Below are 18,602 nucleotides of genomic sequence, written 5' to 3' on the forward strand. Positions count from 1 at the left end.
GAATGGTAAGCCTAAAGCGGACAATATGGTGCTACGGTGGTGGAGCGGGCCCGGGAAGTGATCCGTCCCGGGCCGGGATGTGACATTTAATGTTGTTTAATGGCTTAGGTAGTTATAGGAAAAAAATTAGAATTTTTTTTTTAAATTTTGTCCCAAAAAAAAAAAAAAAAAAAAAAATCCAACGGTCACCTGGCGTCAACATGACGCCAAGTAGCTGTGGGGTTTGAATTTTGGCCTAGTGGGGCTCACAAGCTCTTTGTCTTACCCTTGGTTGGATACGATTTTCGTGTTATTTCAGATTATTTTTAGTCCTATGACCCTTTGGCTCAATCGGTTGGAGATAGCCTTAAGTACTTAACTTTCCCAGGCTTCTCCTCTTCCTTTATATAAAGGTCGGCAAATCAAATGAACTGATGAACTCCCTTAGATCAAATTGCTATGTCTTTGTTCTAAATTCGTGGAAGACCTGGGGTCCAACTTTTTCTTATTAGTTGTATCTCTAGGTGACACTTGGTTTTTTTGGGCTAGATTCATCTGTTTTGTGTTAAGGAATAGTGGTCGGTAAAGGTTAAGAGCAGTGGTTGTGCTTTGTGTCAGCCAGTAAGTGTTCGGTAACACGTGCTTAATATGATGTTGACCATAATATTGCTTATGGATGTTCCTTTTAGGCCTGGCAAATGGGCCGTGTCTATCGTGTTCGTGTCGTTTTCGTGTAACACTTGTTATCTTAACGGGTTCTTAACAGGTCGGGTCACTTTACTCAACGAGTAAAGTGACCCGACCTGTAAAGAAAAATATTTATTTTTTCTTATATTTGCACATACCACACATTGCCACATAAATATTACTTCAAAACATTAAAACACATTTGTCGTTTAAGTACAAAATATTAAATGTGCAAGGATATGCAAAATGAAAGAGTTTTTGTTTTCAAGGTTGTGAAGTCTTTCTCAAAAGTTTAAACCTTGCCAATGGAACTCAAAACTTGCATGTTTTTCTTTTTACAAAATCTTCAATTTTCATCGATCATTATGACATAAGATTTTGTGGTATACTAGTGTAAATATTTTAAATTGAAGATCGAATTCATTCCTTGTATTCATAAAGGGTCAAGGAGTGTAGCTGTAAAAAATCATCAAAATTGGAGTTAAAATAACCGTTAAATCGTGATTTTCGTTGATAATTGTCGAAAAGTTTTGTCCCGTTACTTTATATCTGAATGTTTGTTTTTTGCGATTTTTAGCGTATGCGATCTTGAAGTATATACAAACAAGTTTGACGGTTGGATCGTTGAAATTAGTTTCGTAGAATGCGTATCTTATTAAAATGATAGATTCACTAATACTTACAGTTTATTTATACTTTCATCAAGTATAATATAAGATTTTGTGGTATCCACTAGTGTAAATATTTTAAATTGAAGATCAAATTCATTCATTGTATTCATATAGGGTCAAGGAGTGTAGCTGTAAAAAATCATCAAAATCGGAGTTAAAATAATTGTTAAATCTTGATTTTTCATTGATAACCGTTAAAATGTTTTGTCTCGTTACTTGATCTTTGAATGTTTGTTTTTTGCAATTTTTGGCGTATGCGATCTCGAAATGTATACAAACATGTTTGACAGTTAGATCGTTGAAACTAGCTTTGTAGAATGCGTATCTTATCAAAACAATAGATTCACTAACACTTAAGAGTTTATTCATGTTTTCATTAAGTATAACATAAGATTTTGTGGTGCCCACTAGTGTAAATATTTTAAATTGAAGATCGAGTTCATTCATTGTATTCATATAGGGTCAATGAGTGTAGTTGTAAAAAATCATCAAAATCAGAATTAAAATAACCATTAAATCCTGATTTTTCGTTGATAACCGTCGAAATTTTTTGTCCCGTTACTTGATTTCTTAATGTTTGTATTTTGTGATTTTTTGCTAATGCGATCTCGAAGCATATACAAACAAGTTCGACGGTTGGATCGTTGAAATTAGTTTCGTAGAATTCGTATCCCATCAAGTTCAATGGTGTACATATATATATATATTTATTAAGTAGATTTAAATTTATTTATTTTGTACTTATAACACTTAAGAAATTGAATGGTATGTATATTTAAGCTGATCCAATGGTCACCAATTTTTAATATTTAATTTAATATATATATATATATATATATATATAAAATTATTATAGTTTATTGGGGTATAAAATTGTTAAATTAATATATATAATTATTATAGTAGTTTTTTAGGGTTATAAAATTATAAAATTAATATTTGCTTATCGTGTATCGTGTTACTCATCTATATACCCGAACCAATCCGTTATCTTAACAGGTGCTTATCGGGTTACTCGATAATGACCCGATTCGTTATCGTGTCGATCCGAATACCTATTAATTTCGTATTGTGTCGTGTTAGATTATTGAGTCGTGTCAGGAATTGCCAGACAACTTCCTTCTATGCTTGTCGTTTGCATGTTTTTGAACTCTTTACCTATCTTGAGTCCTTTTAAAAGTGAACTTCCAATCATTTTGTAATAAATCATGAAAAAATGACTCTGATTACACTTCAACGCCCATCAAAATGGATGTTATTCTTAATTGCAATCGTTTTTCTTCACTTATCTTGGACTTGGATCCTCTCCTAAGCCTAAGGAGAGGATCCTCTTGACCAAAGATCTTGAATCTTTGGATTTTCATCCAACAGCTACAGACAAGAAGGTCCATTTAAAGTTATAATAATTATAATCTAACAGTCCAAGATCTTTGGTCAGGAGAATCCTCTCCTTAGGTTCAGAATAGATCCAAGTCCACTTATTTTTCATATATTCTAAACCTAGTTAATGTTCTTTTACAATTATCATGATTAGTGACTGTTCAACGACCGAGCCACGTTCATACCCATGTCTCTATACCCTACTTTGACAATGACTTTTCTCGTTGTACTATGCAAGATATCACAATTGACATGTACATGCAAGAAATTTGTAATTATAGTAGTACAGGGCGTTTATTACTGTACCCAAAGTTTTTCCTTTTTCTTTTCTAAATAATATCGTTCGTTTGTATGAGAAAAGTAAAACAATCAGTTATGTGTGCGCGAATGTGACGAATACACATTTCAAACCAATCACTTTAAGATGGTATTGAGAACAAAGCTTGAATCTTTAATATATTGGGAGGTACACAAACTATTCAGATTCTTGGACTCAAAGTTCAACGCATAATGCCTGAATTAATATAAAGATAAGAAATATAATGAAAATAATTTGAAAACTTTAAGTTTTAAGGATAAAGATAAATAAATGGTAAAATGAATAGTATCAGGATTGACTTTTTAGTGTAAAAATGTGATTTTTCGTTAAAATAAACAGTACCGGAAGCTTTTCGTTAAAATTCTTTATAAACATTGGTCGATCATATTTTTACCTCCATACATGCATGGTCTATGCACATTTAAAAATTCTTATCAATAAATATATGAGATCATATTTCTCCATATTGTTCACTGGATTTTGTGCTTGGACGATCAAGGTAGCTATATATTAGGCCACTCGCCATGACATGAAACCCAAAGCAAGTTTTTAACCAACATGCAGGTAACATTCATTCAGTAGTTTTCCCCAACAGGGTCAAATTTTTTTGAGTTTTGATTTACTGCGATCACGACTATAACTATTCGTAGCGGTTTTCTTTTTAGAAAAAAGGGCACACCTAGTGGCGAATTAGGATTATCCATCACTTCTGGGTCCGAAGGAGGCTAGTTGGGAATTGCACTTTACTTATGGTGACAATCAAGCAGATCCACAGTGGTTTTGAATCTGATTAATCTGCTTTTTACCTGAACAATTTACTGCAGGAGTGGGACTAAAAGCACTGTCATGCATTTTGGAGGAAGCAAGCGAGTACTGTATATTCACAAATTCACAGCAGGTTTCAATTTGATTTACCCCAACGGTAATTTTGCTGCAGGAGCTGGACCAAATCAGCTAGTGTGCACTGTGGAGGAAGCAAAGACGAATCATATTGTTTCAAGGGAGTTTCTACTAATTCCCATGTTTAATAGGCATGTCATCCGCATCTTATGTTGCACATTACGTAATAGAATAACGTGATTTGTTACGAATCCACTCAAATTATAACGTATGCGCAATTATTAGCATTGTCGGTTAAACATATATTTCTGTGTTATCGTCATTTGCATTTGCTAAGAATCTGTGCAAAGTTACGTAGATACGTGATGAGAGATGCAGACACACTTATACACCCGATGACATGACAATTCTCTCCAATTCGTGGGCCTCAGACAATGGTTTGTACCAACCAAATCTAATGGGTAATTCATGCCAACCCAAAAAAAGGCCCAATACAAGTTGGGTAAAAAATAAATAGAAAAACACTGAAATTCCAATTCGGAAGCCCCTCGTCGTCAGTCTGTCAGTTTTCTCAGCAATTCAAATTCTCAGCTTTTCTAGGGTTTCTCTCACCTCCCACCTACTAATAATTTTGCAAGTAACTGAATTTTTAGGGTTATTCAGTGTACCTCTCAACTTTTTTGAGTTAGAAATGTGAAATTAATTTTAATTTTCCAAAATTTCAGGTTGCGGTTGGGAATGGACGGCGAGGAGTTGACTGAGCAGGAGACTGCTCTTTACGATCGCCAGATTAGGGTTTGGGGTGCTGGCGCCCAAAGAAGGTAAGCAATTTTAAAATATTTCATGAACAATGGTTATGAATTAATTAAAGAAATATTTGGAATTTTGAGCTATTTTTTGCCTTTTTTTTATTCATTTTGTTTTTTTTTTGTTTGTTTGTTTTTTTTTTTTTTTAAGACTTAGCAAAGCTCATGTATTAGTCTGTGGAATTACTGGAACTGTTGCAGAGGTAAATTCAACACCTTCATATATGATTTTGTTTTTGGGGTGGTGATAGAATGTTTTAGAATATTAAGTTGCATTCATGTTAATATTTTTTGTGACCTTTTTTTTGGGTAGTTTTGTAAGAACATTGTACTAGCCGGAGTTGGTAGTTTGACACTGGTGGATGATCGAGTAGTGACAGAAGACGCGCTGTCTGCCAACTTTCTGATACCTTCTGATGAAAATGTGTATGCTGGGAAAACTTTGACTGAACTTTGCCGTGATTCTCTCAAAGATTTCAATCCGATGGTTCGTGTTTCTGTAGAAAAAGGTCTGCCCTCTGATGCCTTCAATTTCCAATATAATTGTATCGTTATTGTCGCTATCAAGTGAATGCTAGTGTAGCTGAACATCATTTTTGAGTGCATGGCTTTGCCGTTCTGTGCCACTGAAGATAGGCTAGTTAAATAATGCTTTCTAATACCTCGTCCAAGCAGCGAGAAGAGAAATTGAGAATATATACTTCATCTTGATCTCACAGGTGATTTAGCAAGCTTTGGGGCAGAGTTCTATAGCAAATTTGATGTCGTCGTTGTCAGCTGTTGCTCCTTCACAACTAAAGTACTACACATACCCATCCCCTTGATGTTTAACATTTACCTTCTTGAAACATCCATTTTTCATGAATTCATATTCTTATTTTCCATCTCAATTCTTCTATTGCAGAAATTGATCAATGAAAAATGCCGAAAGTCTTCAAAGCGTGTAGCATTTTATACTGTTGATTGTAGAGACTCCTGTGGTGAAATATTTGTTGATCTGCAACACCATAAATATTCGAAAGTGATCATCTTATTTGCTTTCTCAGACTTTACTAATGTCATTATTTTTAGTTGCCCAGTTTCATCGTTCATTTTATGTCGAGTGAGTTGATAGCATCATTACTATAACTTCAACAAAGCTTCCAAGGGCTATGAAATTTTAGATTACATGCACCTGGAGAAGTATAGCATTGTCAGTGTATATTCTCTAACGAGTAAATTTATCTCCTTTTTTCTTGACAGATAAAAAACGAGGAAACAATCGAATGTGAACTACAGTATCCAAGCTTTGAGGTATGATTAGTTGGTCATTGTTCTTTCTTATAATGTTATTTTAGATTTCATATCATCCTCACGCTAATTAAATATAGGCCTTAGTGGACTGATCAAATTAAGACCACAAGATTAATATTCGTCGGTGGTATTAACCCTTGTTCATACAACATGTATATAGGATTGCCATCTGTTTTTATGCAAATTGTGTTGTAGTGTTCATCATAAATATTTCTAGCGTACTAATCATCAAGTATCTTATGGATCTTACATTACAGGAATCAATTTCAGTACCTTGGAAATCATTTCCCAGGAGATTCTCAAAGCTATACTTTGCCATGCGAGGTGTGTTTAATTATTGTTATTTAATTTTTTTACTTGTTCTGATAGAAGTTGTGTAAAAGAAATATAGCAATATGGTAAAAGAGGAAGGTGAGAAGACTCCTGTTTTTACAGAGGGAAGAGGGATGGAGCCATGGAGAGTCCTTCCATGAAAGTGTCAAAGCTATTGCTAAATGAGAAATGAAATTCTTACATTTAAAAAGATTTACAATTACAAAAATGGTAATGGTAGAGAGATGAGCTATACAAATATCATTTGAATACCACCGGAATGCCTCAGTCATAGGATGCATCGTATTTACTGCTTTCTTATTAGTCTTACTCTGATGCTGCTGTTCTACTTCTACTACACCTTGTATGAATTGGATACTGTTAAATGATTTTGAATTTTCCCATTAAGAAGATTTTTACCCTTAATCCATTATAAATCTCGTGTGAATAGGTTACCATCCTCTTATAATTATAGTAGACTGAGCAAGACTGTCCTCACCTTTCTTGCAGTAGTAGAAAGGTTTGAAGAAGCCGAGCAACGTAAACCTGGAGAGTTATCAATTGCAGATCTTCCTGCTGTTCTGAAGTTGAAAAAAGAACTCTGTGAAGCACAGGTATGGGTACTCAGAATTTGTTATTGTTCGTTTGTTGTGCATTTTCTTATGCTTGCTTTTGTGACAATATTACAGTCAGTGAATGAGTCTCATATTCCAAATGCGCTCCTGGAAAGATTGGTGACAGATACAAGAGAGTTTCCTCCAGTTTGCCCCATCATTGGAGGGATTCTTGGGCAGGTGCTCCGCCTATCCATTTTCTTTCACATAAAAAATTATAGCGTAAGTGTTAGTTACCGTATATTGACATCTTGTTAATTAACTTCTCAGGAGGTTATTAAGACAATATCAGAGAAAGGAGACCCTGTCAAGAATTTCTTCTTCTTCGATGCTATGGATGGAAAGGGTGTAATCGAGGACATATCAGGGAACCCTTGAAGCCAAGCAGCCTTGCAGAGGAAAAAGGTTTGATATTTCAAAGAATTTGGGAAGTATGAGACTACCTAATCGCAACCATGCTTGTTTGTGATAGAATTTTAGAAGAGATGACCCCTTTTCATGGATCCTAATCTTGCTTATAGCGTAGCTTCAAACAAATTCTACCGCTATATTTATGATTCTAATTCTGATTTTACATTTGTTCGTCAGCTTGACTTGATTCGTAATCTTGCTTATAGTGTAGCTTCAAACAAATGCATACATCTGAATTTGTGTTGACAGATTCAGATGTATGCATTTGCTTTGTTTATTTGATTAGCCAAATCTTCGGCTCGACGGAGCGTAGCTTTTTTTTCGTGTTGTACCTTTTTGAGGGGAAAATTGAAAATTGTCGAGTGGAGCTGTATAGAATGAGGGTAGGGACCTGGAGCTGTGACCATAAAAACTGGTCGTGATCACATTGTTTGTGGTCATCAGGTCGTATGGGTTGTGGGCAAGGAGCATTCAATTTGTCTGGAAAAGTTAAAAGAGGAAAAATCAAAATTTGTGAACAAAATAATAAGAATCTGCTCTGTTGGATATATTTCTTTCTTTTCATTCTCTTTAAGATCATTAAGATCATATGATTGATACGAGGAGAAATAAGGATCATGGTCCAATTTTTTGCCCATTTTTTTTCCGTGAGTGACAAAAAAAAATGCGCGGGTGAGAAAAACTCTAAATTTTGAACGATAGTTTTCTTGTGAATTTGATGTTCACTTGTGCAAAGAAATGCATGGGTTGAGAGAAGTTCTAAATTTTGCAGTTTTCTGATGAATTTGATCGGAGAAGTGTGGTTAAGAAGCAAACTAATTACTATAACTGGCCGTTGTTATTGACATTCTAAGAAAATTATTTTTTGCACTCGTATGATAACTTTTCAAAATAAAATCTTTCGTTTTCTATATCTTAAGAAATGTTTCCTTATTGTCGCAAAAGGAGGGAGTTTTTTTAATTTTTTTTTATTTATAAGAGAGTGGAATCGAACTTAGATGAATCTCACATTAGGAAGAAAAAGCTAACAGTGTTTGTTGTTATATTTGGATAAATTTCGTACTTGGGAGGAAATAAACAAAAAATTGAGTTAAAATTGGAAAGGAAAAAGCACTATTAAAAAAGGATTCTTCCTTTCTTGATTAAAAAGTAAAAGTAATTAAAAGCATAAAAGAAAATAGAAAGAATCGGATCCGACGACCAGAAAAGGAAGGGAAGCTGTAAAATCTGATTAGTGATTTAATGGTCCAGATTAACAGACGGTGAAGTCATATTAGAACGTGGAAGGTTCTTATCCAAGTTAAAGTCATATTTGACTGACTTTTAAAATCAAAATTAACCCACCAAATTCTCTCTAATCCAGATTATCCCTTCACTAATCCAATCAAAAAGATTCAAAAATACAAAACAAATTACAATTTCAGAGGACCCCACCCACCATGAAGGAGGACCCCACCATGAAAGCTCACCAAGCAGAAGAAAAAGAAGAGAGCGTAGTTGCAAAACTGCATAAGCAGTTCATGAGTCTGCAGCAAGACTGGGACTCTTACAAAAACTCAAACCCGAAAAACAAGAGGAGATATTCAACAAATTACCCATCAGGTTTTTCAATGGCCAAAAATCTTAACCAACTGCTTGATTCTTCCCCAGGGCATCTCATGTGTTCACTTCAACATACAGTTTCTCCATCAGAGGGAGGAGAGTGGAAGGTGAGGAGTAATGACTTGGCAGTGGAGGAGATACGGAGAGAGAGGAGGGCTGCCATTGAGAGCGGCAGGCTAAAGGGGAGGAGGCTTTTCGAGGAGGAGGATTGCGAAAAGGAGAGGGGGTATGGAGGAAAAGAGGAGGGGACATGGTCGGGTGGTTGGAAAAATGGTTTGGCTCGAGAGAGTGAGGTGAGATCATTGTCTTTTGATGGTGGTTCTGATGGTGATGATGATTCTGGTAAGAGCAAAGAGATTGGCGTTTGTTTTCAGTGGTGTTCGAGTGCGCAATCTTCGGGTTCTTCTTCTTTTTTGGCTGATGAGAATATGAAGACAGGAGGAGTGAAAAAGGTTGATAGCAATGAAGGTGGTAATAACGGAGGAAGGTGCATTGTTATGGCGATGCGTGTGGTTGCTGTTGCTTCGATTGTATTTGGAATTTGCTCTATCAGAGGCTTTGCTGGATATGGAAATGAAAACGAGGTGATCTTAGTTCCCACATGATGTTGTGTTTCTCAATCATCCTGGTTTTTAAGACAAGCAAAGTTCTAAATTACCATGATTTATAGGGAGGGAGATTCGAACTCTTGTGCATGGGGTGAGTACAATACTCTGGCCAACTAGTCTAACCCCCGTTTGCTCTCTCAATCATCTTCGTTCGTCTTCACTTTTTTGTTTGATCCTTTTCTCCAAGGAAGTTGATGAGCCCTTTTTTTCATTACTTATTATTATGAGTGAATTTACGTTGTCTGTTTTTTGAATTTACAATCCAAAAAGTGGTATTTTTCTAAAGCAGAGTGAGCAAATTTATTTTATCGGGCAGATATTAAAACAATCTTCATTTGAAGACCCTACAAACTATACGTGACATGGTGGAAATATCACCAACAGCTTTAAGCATTAGGCACATTACATGATTGTATATGCCTTAGTACCTCCTCAAAATTTCCAGCAGAATTCTCATCAACCCGATGCGTATGGATTCCATCGTATGTTGTTACCACAATCCCCTCGTCTTTCGAAAGGCGTTGGACTTGTTTCTTGACGATGCATCCTTGATGTGTACACCTATAGTAACTTCTGCATAAATAGTTGAACAAATCCAGTTTAATACATGAGCAGGCAGAACAAGAACACATTGAACTAGAGCATTTTCTTAACCGGAAAACAGTAAAAAGTAGAGTTTTTATTTTTTTATTTTTTACGTATAAAATCTACAAACCTACTAACCAATATATTCCGTACTAGAGCAAATATAAAGAACGAAGATATCACAAAAACTTAAAAACTTACGTTTAATACCAGTTTCCTTAAAAAGATCAATACCAAAAATTCAAAATTCGAAAACTATTTGATGATAGCCGGGAGATATAGAGATAGTAACCTAGGAAATTTGTTGTTTTTAACAAATTTTTGCCCATATTTTCGCCACCTGTACCCGTCATCAAGTATATCAACCTGGCTCCTTGTTTGAAATGCATATTTGTGCTTCTCGCTCTCTTTGTCACCTTCTTTTCTTCCTGACTTCATCTGGCCTGCACTTCTGTCACTGAGAAAATGAGGAAAGCTTGACTGGTTCGATGAACAAGTAAGAAAAGCTGGTGAGGTTGCTGATGAACCGAGGAAGAATATTTGGTTATTTTGATCCATCTGAGAGAGAAAAAGTTTATGACTAAAAGTGTAGTGTACATGTATTTATTCTGACAAAAACGCGAAACATGTAGAACACTGTGGGCGGCTCAGTGGCCAGTGGCCAACGTACATTGTCACTAACTGTGAAGGAAACTTGTGTCGGCACGTATCCTTTTATGTCATACTCAAAGTGGTGTTACTGTTACACGCAATATTTTGCATTGTTTTCACTTGAGATGGAAAGCTAAAAATCCATGTTACATGAGCATTTTGGGCAATTCAAAAGCTTTGTTCTTAACTAAGGAGTAAAGTAAGAAAAGATTATTTCCATGGTGAAAATGAAAAGTAGGAGACACTTAGACCAATCTAAACAACCATCACCAGCCCACCTGTCAAAAAGTAGTTTTTTTTTGAAAAGAAAAACTAATGAAAATGGTTTGAAAATTTTAAGTTTTAACGAAAATGACAAAAATATGTTGAAAGTGAACAGTACCATGATTGACTTTTTAGAATAAAAATGTGATTTTTCGTTAAAGTGAATAGTACCGAGAGTTTTTCGATAAAGCTCATTTTTCAAAATGGAATTTTCGCACTCCTCTTAGAGAATCAATAGATAGAAATAACGGATTGATCGTAGAGAAGAAAAAAATTTGAAGTGTGAAAGTCATTACTCTTAAACAGTTATGAAAATTTATAACAACGCATAAAGATTTACTCTTTCAACTCGAACAACTTTATAGGAACAATTTTAGTACATTAAAACAGGCAATGTGATCATCACTACCTACTAATACAGTAAAAACTCATAACGACTCAATAGTAAATTTTAGCAATTTGGATGATTTTTCATATAAAACTATTTGATTGAGCCAATTAGTTTGCTGTTTCAGGCGGTGGGTTGAGCTCATCCCAGGCTTCAATCCAAGTAACCATGGCATCCCCAAGCTGCTCAAAGTAGGGATCAAGAGGGCCAAGCTTTTCCTTCACCTTGTTGGCAAGCTCAATGTAGCAATCTTGGACAGTTTTGCACTCTTTTGGGAGCACAATTTGTTGGAAAAATGGAATCATATCTTCTTGCCAGTATATCCCTTTGTACTCTTTCTTCAAGTTCACAAATGGGTTGCTTGCCTTGCTATGCCATATGTATGGCAGTCCTGTCTTAACTCCTAGACCCAAATGGTCACATATCACCTGAAGAAAGAACACACATATCATTGTTCAGGGTCTTATATATATGCAACTATGCAAGTGTATGTATGTCACATAAAAACATCCAAATTGGCTAATTGAAAGCAAGAATTATGTTAGCATTAGTCGTTGAAGTATTGTGAGACTTAAATGTATCAATGGCTCACAAACAACCCCAATTTACATCATGAGTTGGGGAAGAAAAGGAAAGAATAAGCATGAGATAAAATAATCTCCTAATCAATATGATTCTTGAGTTTTCAAGTATTTGATTATGAATTTTAATATAAAACCCGTTTCTTATTTCGTAAGTATTGATAAACATAAATAAGTCAGAAAATGAAATAATTATGACACCTAGGAATTCTAGAATTAGAATAATTTTAATAATCATTTTATATAAATAAACACGTCATAAATGGACTAAAATGGGATGGGAATTTGGGAACTAATTTACCTTGGCACACCAGCCAGCCCACATGTCATCATATCTACCAAGGGGTCGGCCATCACCCATGAGCCCAAAATACATGGCTGGACCTATCAGCTCCCTATTGAACGCCAGGTTCATCCCACACATTGGGAAAAGGGTGCCTCTGGGGATTGTCATCACAGCATCCGCATACCTACATGAGCTAAAAAAACTCAATCCTCATTCATTTTAAACCAAGGCCAAAATCTAAACAGTAATGCTATTTAGACACGAAACTAATTGCATTGTTGATACATTTTTTTTTTTAATAAAAATGAGCTCTATTATTGTATATTGGATTCTTCCGTATTAAAAAGTACATCAACAATGTAGTCAATTTTATTTGTCTTAAATATAAATATCATTACTTAAACCTAGAAGATTGACTATGGAAATGGATTGGTTGTGGTAACCTGGAGTTGCGCTCAAGAGGCTTGACTAGCTGAGTTGGGGCATCATAGTCAGGGATATTCAGCCAAAGGCCGTGAGAAATAGCAGTAGGCACACCTTCTCTCAAGCTAAACGGGTACCCGCGAACAAAGTCCGCCCCGTTTGCAAACGGATCGTAGAGTGTGTTGAAGAACAATGGGGTTGATGGTGTCAGCAGGTTCCTAATGTGCTGTGACAAAGCATTTATCTCCTTCCCACTAGGCTCCTTCGCCACCTTCATTTTTTCTCAACCAATAAAAAAAAGTTAGTGCAATATTTATATCGTCACATTTATACAAACATATCATTTGATAAACGTGGAAAGGAACATTGTTAAGGAGCACTAAACTTACAAAGCAATCGTCATCGATGGTGAAGATGTACTTTTTCTTGGAAACCAAGAAACCGAAGCAGCGACAAGCGGAGTCCTTGAAAGAAATGCAGCTGGCCTTGGGACCTAGGACCTTGTTCACATCATTGCGGTTGTAGAGCTCGTAGTTGAAGCCGTTAGCGACGGCAATGGTGTTGGAGGGGTCACCATCTTGGACAATGATGAGGTGGTATGGCTGAAAGAAAGGCCTCCACATCTCCAAGAAATCAAGGTTTCTGATTGTTGGAATCACAATGTCTAGATCATCTTTCAGATCAAGCAGCTGGGCCATCTCTGAAAATCTTGAGAGAAAAAGAGAGAAAATGGATTGGAATTTTAATTGAGGGGAGGAAGAATTTATAGAAGGGAGGAGCGTAGGGTTTGGTTGATTAAATATTGAGGTAACGAGGAAAAGGAGAATGAAAAGAGTGGAGGTTACATTAAACTCTCCAACCACGCTAGTATGTTGGGAGCGTTTTATACTTACACTAGCCGTTCCATGTTTTGGGACTTTTTGACAGAGATTTTCTCGTGACAAGACAATTACATGAGTTACAACTGAGAGGTTAACTATTAGGATAATGCTAGGGTGATCAAATTTTTTAAACCAAATTACAAACTAAATGATGTGTCACCAATAAGAAACAAACACATTAATCGAGACTTAATTAATAATCCAATAATTTACAACTACATCATTTAGTTTGCAAATTTAGTTTAAAAAATTTAATTTTCCTAGCATTATGTTCGAGTTGACACATGGCAATTCGCTATTGGCTTTTCCTCAAAGATAGCTTGCTTGCTTACTTAGTGTTTGTGCTCTATCTTTTGTAGGATCTTAGTAGGAAAAGGCAAAAATAAACTTGCCCGTAGGCTATATGGAGGGACTTACATATGTGATTTTTGTCAGTATCCTAAACGAAAATTGCCATTATGAAAAAAGTTTAAACTTTTCTATATGACAGCGTGTTATTTAATTAGGATACCCATACTATGTCGTACTAAGCGTAGATAAACCTCCCTTCTATATCGAGTGTATAACCCTTTCTTTCAAATGATTTGTCGTTTGATTGTTCAGTTATAATGTCATATGTTGCTTCTAATCCATAATATATTAATTATGTCGTCCAACTATGTAACCATGCATGTTGTAACACATAGATTAGGATAACACTTGAGCGGTGCCATGGTCACACTATCTTATCATATGAAGAGAGAAATTAATAAAGAAAAAAAAACATACATCCCGTTGCGTGCAAGTTCTTCAGATCATATACATTTATTTATTTTTTGTTCAAAAACCATGCACTCGTAATGGATCAACAATCTATAAAGCCATGCTTGATTCTATCTCTATCTCACATGGTCTACATGCATCGATCGCTAATAAAGAGAAGACTCCTCTATGCAATGGATTACTGGTCGCCTAAACAAGTTACTTTTTGAGTTAGAGAAGGAAAGTGCACCCATAATTTCAACTGATGAAGTTACTTGAATTACACATATTATGGTACTACGAATCCAGTGAAGAAAAAGGACAAAAAATCAATAAACACGCAAATGAATCCATTTACTTCAACGATTCCTCCAAAATACTTCCAAGTACATTGTAAAAACTTAAACATTTCGTTAATTCTAATATGACGGATAGATGACAACACTGATTTGTAATAATCAATTTTAAAGACAATAATATAGACCAAAATAATGATGGGTTAATTAAAAAAAAATCATTTGTAATGAAAAGCTTAAATAAAATCTAACATATGAGACTGCTAAAAGCCTCTTTAAAAGTGCTTTTAAAATAACTAAATGTGCTTTTAGATCACCAAAAGCTAATGTTTGGCAAGAAAAGTTAAAAGTGATTCTAGGTTCAAAAATGCACTTGACCATGAAGCACTTGCATTTAAAAAAAAAACCTTAAAATGTGTTTATAATAGAAGTGCTTGTTAATATAGACAGGGGAAGATTATAGAAGGAAATCAGAATCAAGAACTAGAGAGAGAAAGAGAGATAGAGAGAGAAGGTTTTAGAGAGAAGTTGTAAGCTGTTGTATTAATCTTTCTTTTTCTTAATCTCCAAGCTATTACAATGATGTATTTATACACAAGACTAACTCTCTAACTAACTATCTAACTAAGAGTTATAATCTTTTGACAACTGTCATGATCCTAGCCACTGTCTATATCCTTACATGCCCCCTCAAACTCATGAGGGGATGATCCGACCATGAGGTTGAAACAATGAGACTTAAAAAGAGGAGCACTAAGACCCTTAGTTAAAATATCTGCAAATTGTTCTCGAGAGGAGACAAACTGAACACAAAGCTGCTTCTTAGCAACCCGTTCACGCACAAAGTGTACATCGATCTCAATATGCTTCGTGCGTTGGTGTTGAACCGGATTAAAGGACAAAGCTATGGCAGACAGATTGTCACAGAAGAGAACAGGAGGAACAGCAGGCCGGACATGCATAAAAGCCAGGAGTTGTTGAATCCAATCAAGTTCAGCGGATGTAGTAGACATAGCTCTGTATTCGGCTTCCGTCGAGGAACGAGAAACAGTGGGTTGTTTCTTGGAGGACCAAGAAATAGGGTTATTGCCGAAGAAGACCACCAAACCAGTGGTAGAACGCCTATCATTAGGATCACCAGCCCAATCGGCATCACTAAATGCCTTTAGTAGTAAATCTCCTCGAGTATAAGAGATGCCAGCAGACAGTGTCCCCTTTAGATACCTCAAAATCCTCTTGACAGCAGTAAAATGCGACACCATTGGAGATTGCATAAACTGGCAGACTTGATGAACTGAAAATGCAATGTCCGGTCGAGTGAAGGTGAGATATTGTAAGGCTCCAACTATACTTCGATATGCTGTTGGATTATTGTAGGGAGTTCCATCATCTTTAACCAACCGATTGGAAGGCAAACAAGGGGTATCACATGGCTTACAATCAACCATCTCAACTCTCTGCAACAAGTCCAGTATATATTTGGACTGAGACAAAAATAAACCCGTAGCAGTTTTGAGAACTTGAATGCCCAAAAAATAATGAAGATCCCCCAAGTCCTTGATATCAAACTCAGAAGTTAAAGAGGTAATCACTTGTTGAATAGCTGACTGAGAACTGCCAGTAAGAATAATATCATCGACATAGAGGAGAAGGACCACAATATCACTGCCAGCAAGTTTAACAAATAAAGAAGAATCAGCATATGTGGATTGAAAGCCAAGAGAGGGAAGAAAGCTGGTAAACCTGTCATTCCAAGCTCTAGGCGCCTGTTTCAATCCATATAGAGACTTGTGCAATTTACAAACCAAATCAGGATGTGCAGGATCGCCAAAACCAGGAGGTTGAGCCATGTACATTTCTTCATTTAACAAACCATGCAAAAACGCATTCTTGACATCCAACTGTCTAAGAGTCCAAGTGAAGTGAGCTGCCAAGGCTAGAACTAACCGGACAGTGGTTGGTTTAACCACGGGACTAAAGGTTTCACCATAGTCCAAACCAGGCTCTTGACTGAAACCTTTAGCAACAAGGCGAGCTTTATGCCGAGCCACTGTCCCATCGGAGTGCTTTTTGAGTTTGAAAACCCACTTACAGCCAACAAGGTTCTTGTGAGGAGGCAACTGTACAAGACTCCAAGTGTGTTGGTTATGCAATGCATCAACCTCTTCCTGCATTGCTTTGGACCACACAGGTATCTTCATTGCAGATTTATATGTTGCAGGTTCCACCAAAGATAAATCAACATCAGAAGATGCAGCCACTTGACTGAGAAAAGCCTTCTTCTTAATGATTCCATTCTTACTTCTAGTTTGCATAGGATGCATATTAAGTGGAGCAATGGGTAACACCACTGGAAGTAAGTTCGGACTAAATTCAGAGTCCACAGGGAGGGGAGAAATAGAACGTGCAGGAACAGTAATGGACTGAGAAGAGATACGGGTTGGGGAAGGGGATTGCTCAGTAGGTAGAGAGGATGAAGGACTGGGTGGGGGTGTGGGTGAATGAACTAGGACATTGTCCATAGTAAGAACTGGAAGTGGTGAGTATGGCCGAGAGGTAGGTGATGGCACAGGTGTGGACTTTGGTAATGCAGACAGGTGACAATAGGGAAATTTAGACTCATCAAACACGACATGTCTAGAAATGTAGAACCTACCTTGTAACACATCAAAACAAATGAACCCCTTATACTTGGAGGCATACCCAAGAAATACACACTCTTTGGTCTTAGCTTGTAATTTGTTCTGAAGATAAGGTCGTAAAAGAGGAAAGCAAGAACACCCAAACACCTTAAGATGAGTCAAAATAGGAGGAGTACAAAAAAGTTTTTCAAATGGTGAACAATTATTCAAAACTGGTGTAGGCATGCGATTGATCAGATAGACAGCAGTTTGGCAAGCAAAGGTCCAGAAGGAGGAGGGTAATTGGGCAGATTGTAACAAAGTGACAGTGGTCTCAACAATGTGTCTATGTTTTCTTTCGGCCAAGCCATTTTGTTCCGGAGTATAGGGACATGATCTATGGTGAAGAATACCTTTATTGGTAAGAAACATTTGAAGTTTATGGCTACAATATTCACCACCACCATCAGTTTGCAAGGTTTTAATACAAGCAGAAAATTGAGTGTGCACAAAGGAATAGAAACCAACAAAGATGTCAAAGAAATCTGATTTATTAACAAGAGGGAACAACCAACAATATCTAGTGCACTCATCAATGAGAGTTACATAATACTTGTAACCATCAATGGAATTACATGGAGATGGACCCCAAAGGTCACTGTGTACAGTTTCGAAAGGAATTACAGATTGGTGTGCACGAGACTGAAAAGGCAGTTTAGTAAACTTGCCCTCTAGACAACTATGACAAAGCATAGGAACATTATCCTTTGTACAAGAAATATGAGACTTAGTAAGCATGAGAGAGGCAGTAGTATTTGAAGGATGCCCTAACCTACTATGCCAAAGATTAGAGCTAACAAGCTGTCCAAGCAATGCAGAAGCTTTAAAATGCCCTTGAGAATGACCTGGAGAAAGAAAGGATGGACTGGAAAGGGATGGAATGGGGTATAGTCCATTACTGCATTGGCCTTTGTACAAGACCCTCCCTGTGGCTTTGTCCTGGATCCAGAAACAGTAAGCATCAAACACTAGCCAACAGTTGTTATCAAGGCAAATGCGATGAACAGATAACAAATTTTGAGACAACCGAGGCACATAAAGAATGGAATTCAATTTGAGTGATTTCACAGGTGTTTGAATGATAGAGCTACCAATGTGGGAAATTTTCAAACCTTCACCATTGGCAGTTTGCACGGTCTCAGTAGCTGGATAAGGAGATGCCAAGGACAAATTGCTGAAATCGGCAGTCATATGGTTGGTAGCACCCGAGTCAGTAAGCCAAATCTGTGATGAAGGAGCTGGAGAGGACTGAGAAGATACTGTGTGCAGAGCCTGGATATTGGACTGAGTAGGTGCGGAAGAA

At 36.5% G+C, this 18,602-nt stretch overlaps 3 protein-coding genes across 9 annotated transcripts; 2 read left to right on the top strand and 1 right to left on the bottom strand.

The window, feature by feature from the left end:
• The first annotated feature begins 4,390 nt into the window (after nucleotides 1-4,390).
• Nucleotides 4,391-7,488, top strand: LOC137713245 (SUMO-activating enzyme subunit 1B-1). Of its 5 annotated transcripts, none has more exons than XM_068452529.2 (11): nucleotides 4,391-4,477; nucleotides 4,602-4,697; nucleotides 4,834-4,885; nucleotides 4,996-5,191; nucleotides 5,402-5,481; nucleotides 5,587-5,703; nucleotides 5,925-5,975; nucleotides 6,233-6,299; nucleotides 6,798-6,901; nucleotides 6,977-7,081; nucleotides 7,172-7,488. In XM_068452529.2, exons 2-11 carry the CDS (start codon nucleotides 4,615-4,617, stop codon nucleotides 7,277-7,279), a joined length of 963 nt encoding a protein of 320 aa, XP_068308630.2. In that variant the 5' UTR covers nucleotides 4,391-4,477; nucleotides 4,602-4,614; the 3' UTR covers nucleotides 7,280-7,488. The 5 variants fall into 5 exon arrangements, with proteins under 5 accessions (XP_068308630.2, XP_088540261.1, XP_068308631.2 ...); XM_068452530.2 differs by having other exon boundaries at nucleotides 4,396-4,513; XM_068452531.2 differs by having other exon boundaries at nucleotides 4,401-4,509.
• Nucleotides 7,489-8,643: 1,155 nt separating this feature from the next.
• Nucleotides 8,644-9,807, top strand: LOC148691134 (uncharacterized). Of its 2 annotated transcripts, XM_088684136.1 has the most exons (2): nucleotides 8,644-9,498; nucleotides 9,585-9,807. In XM_088684136.1, exons 1-2 carry the CDS (start codon nucleotides 8,752-8,754, stop codon nucleotides 9,615-9,617), a joined length of 780 nt encoding a protein of 259 aa, XP_088540262.1. In that variant the 5' UTR covers nucleotides 8,644-8,751; the 3' UTR covers nucleotides 9,618-9,807. The 2 variants fall into 2 exon arrangements, with proteins under 2 accessions (XP_088540262.1, XP_088540263.1); XM_088684137.1 differs by having other exon boundaries at nucleotides 8,647-9,733.
• A 1,550-nt stretch (nucleotides 9,808-11,357) lies between these two features.
• LOC137713244 (UDP-arabinopyranose mutase 1) lies at nucleotides 11,358-13,521 on the bottom strand. 2 transcript variants are annotated; one of them, XM_068452528.2, is made up of 4 exons: nucleotides 13,090-13,521; nucleotides 12,721-12,971; nucleotides 12,293-12,461; nucleotides 11,358-11,838 (listed from the first exon to the last, which is right to left on the bottom strand). In XM_068452528.2, the coding sequence occupies exons 1-4, from the start codon at nucleotides 13,396-13,398 to the stop codon at nucleotides 11,521-11,523; spliced, it is 1,047 nt and encodes a 348-aa protein (XP_068308629.2). In that variant the 5' UTR covers nucleotides 13,399-13,521; the 3' UTR covers nucleotides 11,358-11,520. The 2 variants fall into 2 exon arrangements, with proteins under 2 accessions (XP_068308629.2, XP_088540259.1); XM_088684133.1 differs by having other exon boundaries at nucleotides 12,293-12,470.
• Nucleotides 13,522-18,602: the final 5,081 nt, after the last annotated feature.

The sequence above is a fragment of the Pyrus communis genome, chromosome 14 (genome assembly GCF_041283825.1).
Source record: "Pyrus communis isolate YQ-2024b chromosome 14, ASM4128382v1, whole genome shotgun sequence".
In the NCBI taxonomy this organism is placed as follows: Eukaryota; Viridiplantae; Streptophyta; class Magnoliopsida; order Rosales; family Rosaceae; genus Pyrus; species Pyrus communis.

Excerpts from the sequence above, each read along its gene's own strand:
- LOC137713245 (XM_068452529.2), top strand. The coding sequence starts at position 4,615 with ATGGACGGCGAGGAGTTGACTGAGCAGGAGACTGCTCTTTACGATCGC. Across the intron at positions 6,300-6,797 it reads GCTATACTTTGCCATGCGAG|TAGTAGAAAGGTTTGAAGAA; the intron begins GTGTGTTTAATT and ends CCTTTCTTGCAG. Across the intron at positions 7,082-7,171 it reads TTGGAGGGATTCTTGGGCAG|GAGGTTATTAAGACAATATC; the intron begins GTGCTCCGCCTA and ends TTAACTTCTCAG.
- LOC137713244 (XM_088684133.1), bottom strand. The coding sequence starts at position 13,398 with ATGGCCCAGCTGCTTGATCTGAAAGATGATCTAGACATTGTGATTCCA. Across the intron at positions 12,972-13,089 it reads CCATCGATGACGATTGCTTT|GTGGCGAAGGAGCCTAGTGG; the intron begins GTAAGTTTAGTG and ends GAAAAAATGAAG. Across the intron at positions 12,471-12,720 it reads CCTCTTGAGCGCAACTCCAG|CTCATGTAGGTATGCGGATG; the intron begins GTTACCACAACC and ends GAGTTTTTTTAG.
- LOC148691134 (XM_088684136.1), top strand. The coding sequence starts at position 8,752 with ATGAAGGAGGACCCCACCATGAAAGCTCACCAAGCAGAAGAAAAAGAA. Across the intron at positions 9,499-9,584 it reads GATATGGAAATGAAAACGAG|GGAGGGAGATTCGAACTCTT; the intron begins GTGATCTTAGTT and ends CATGATTTATAG.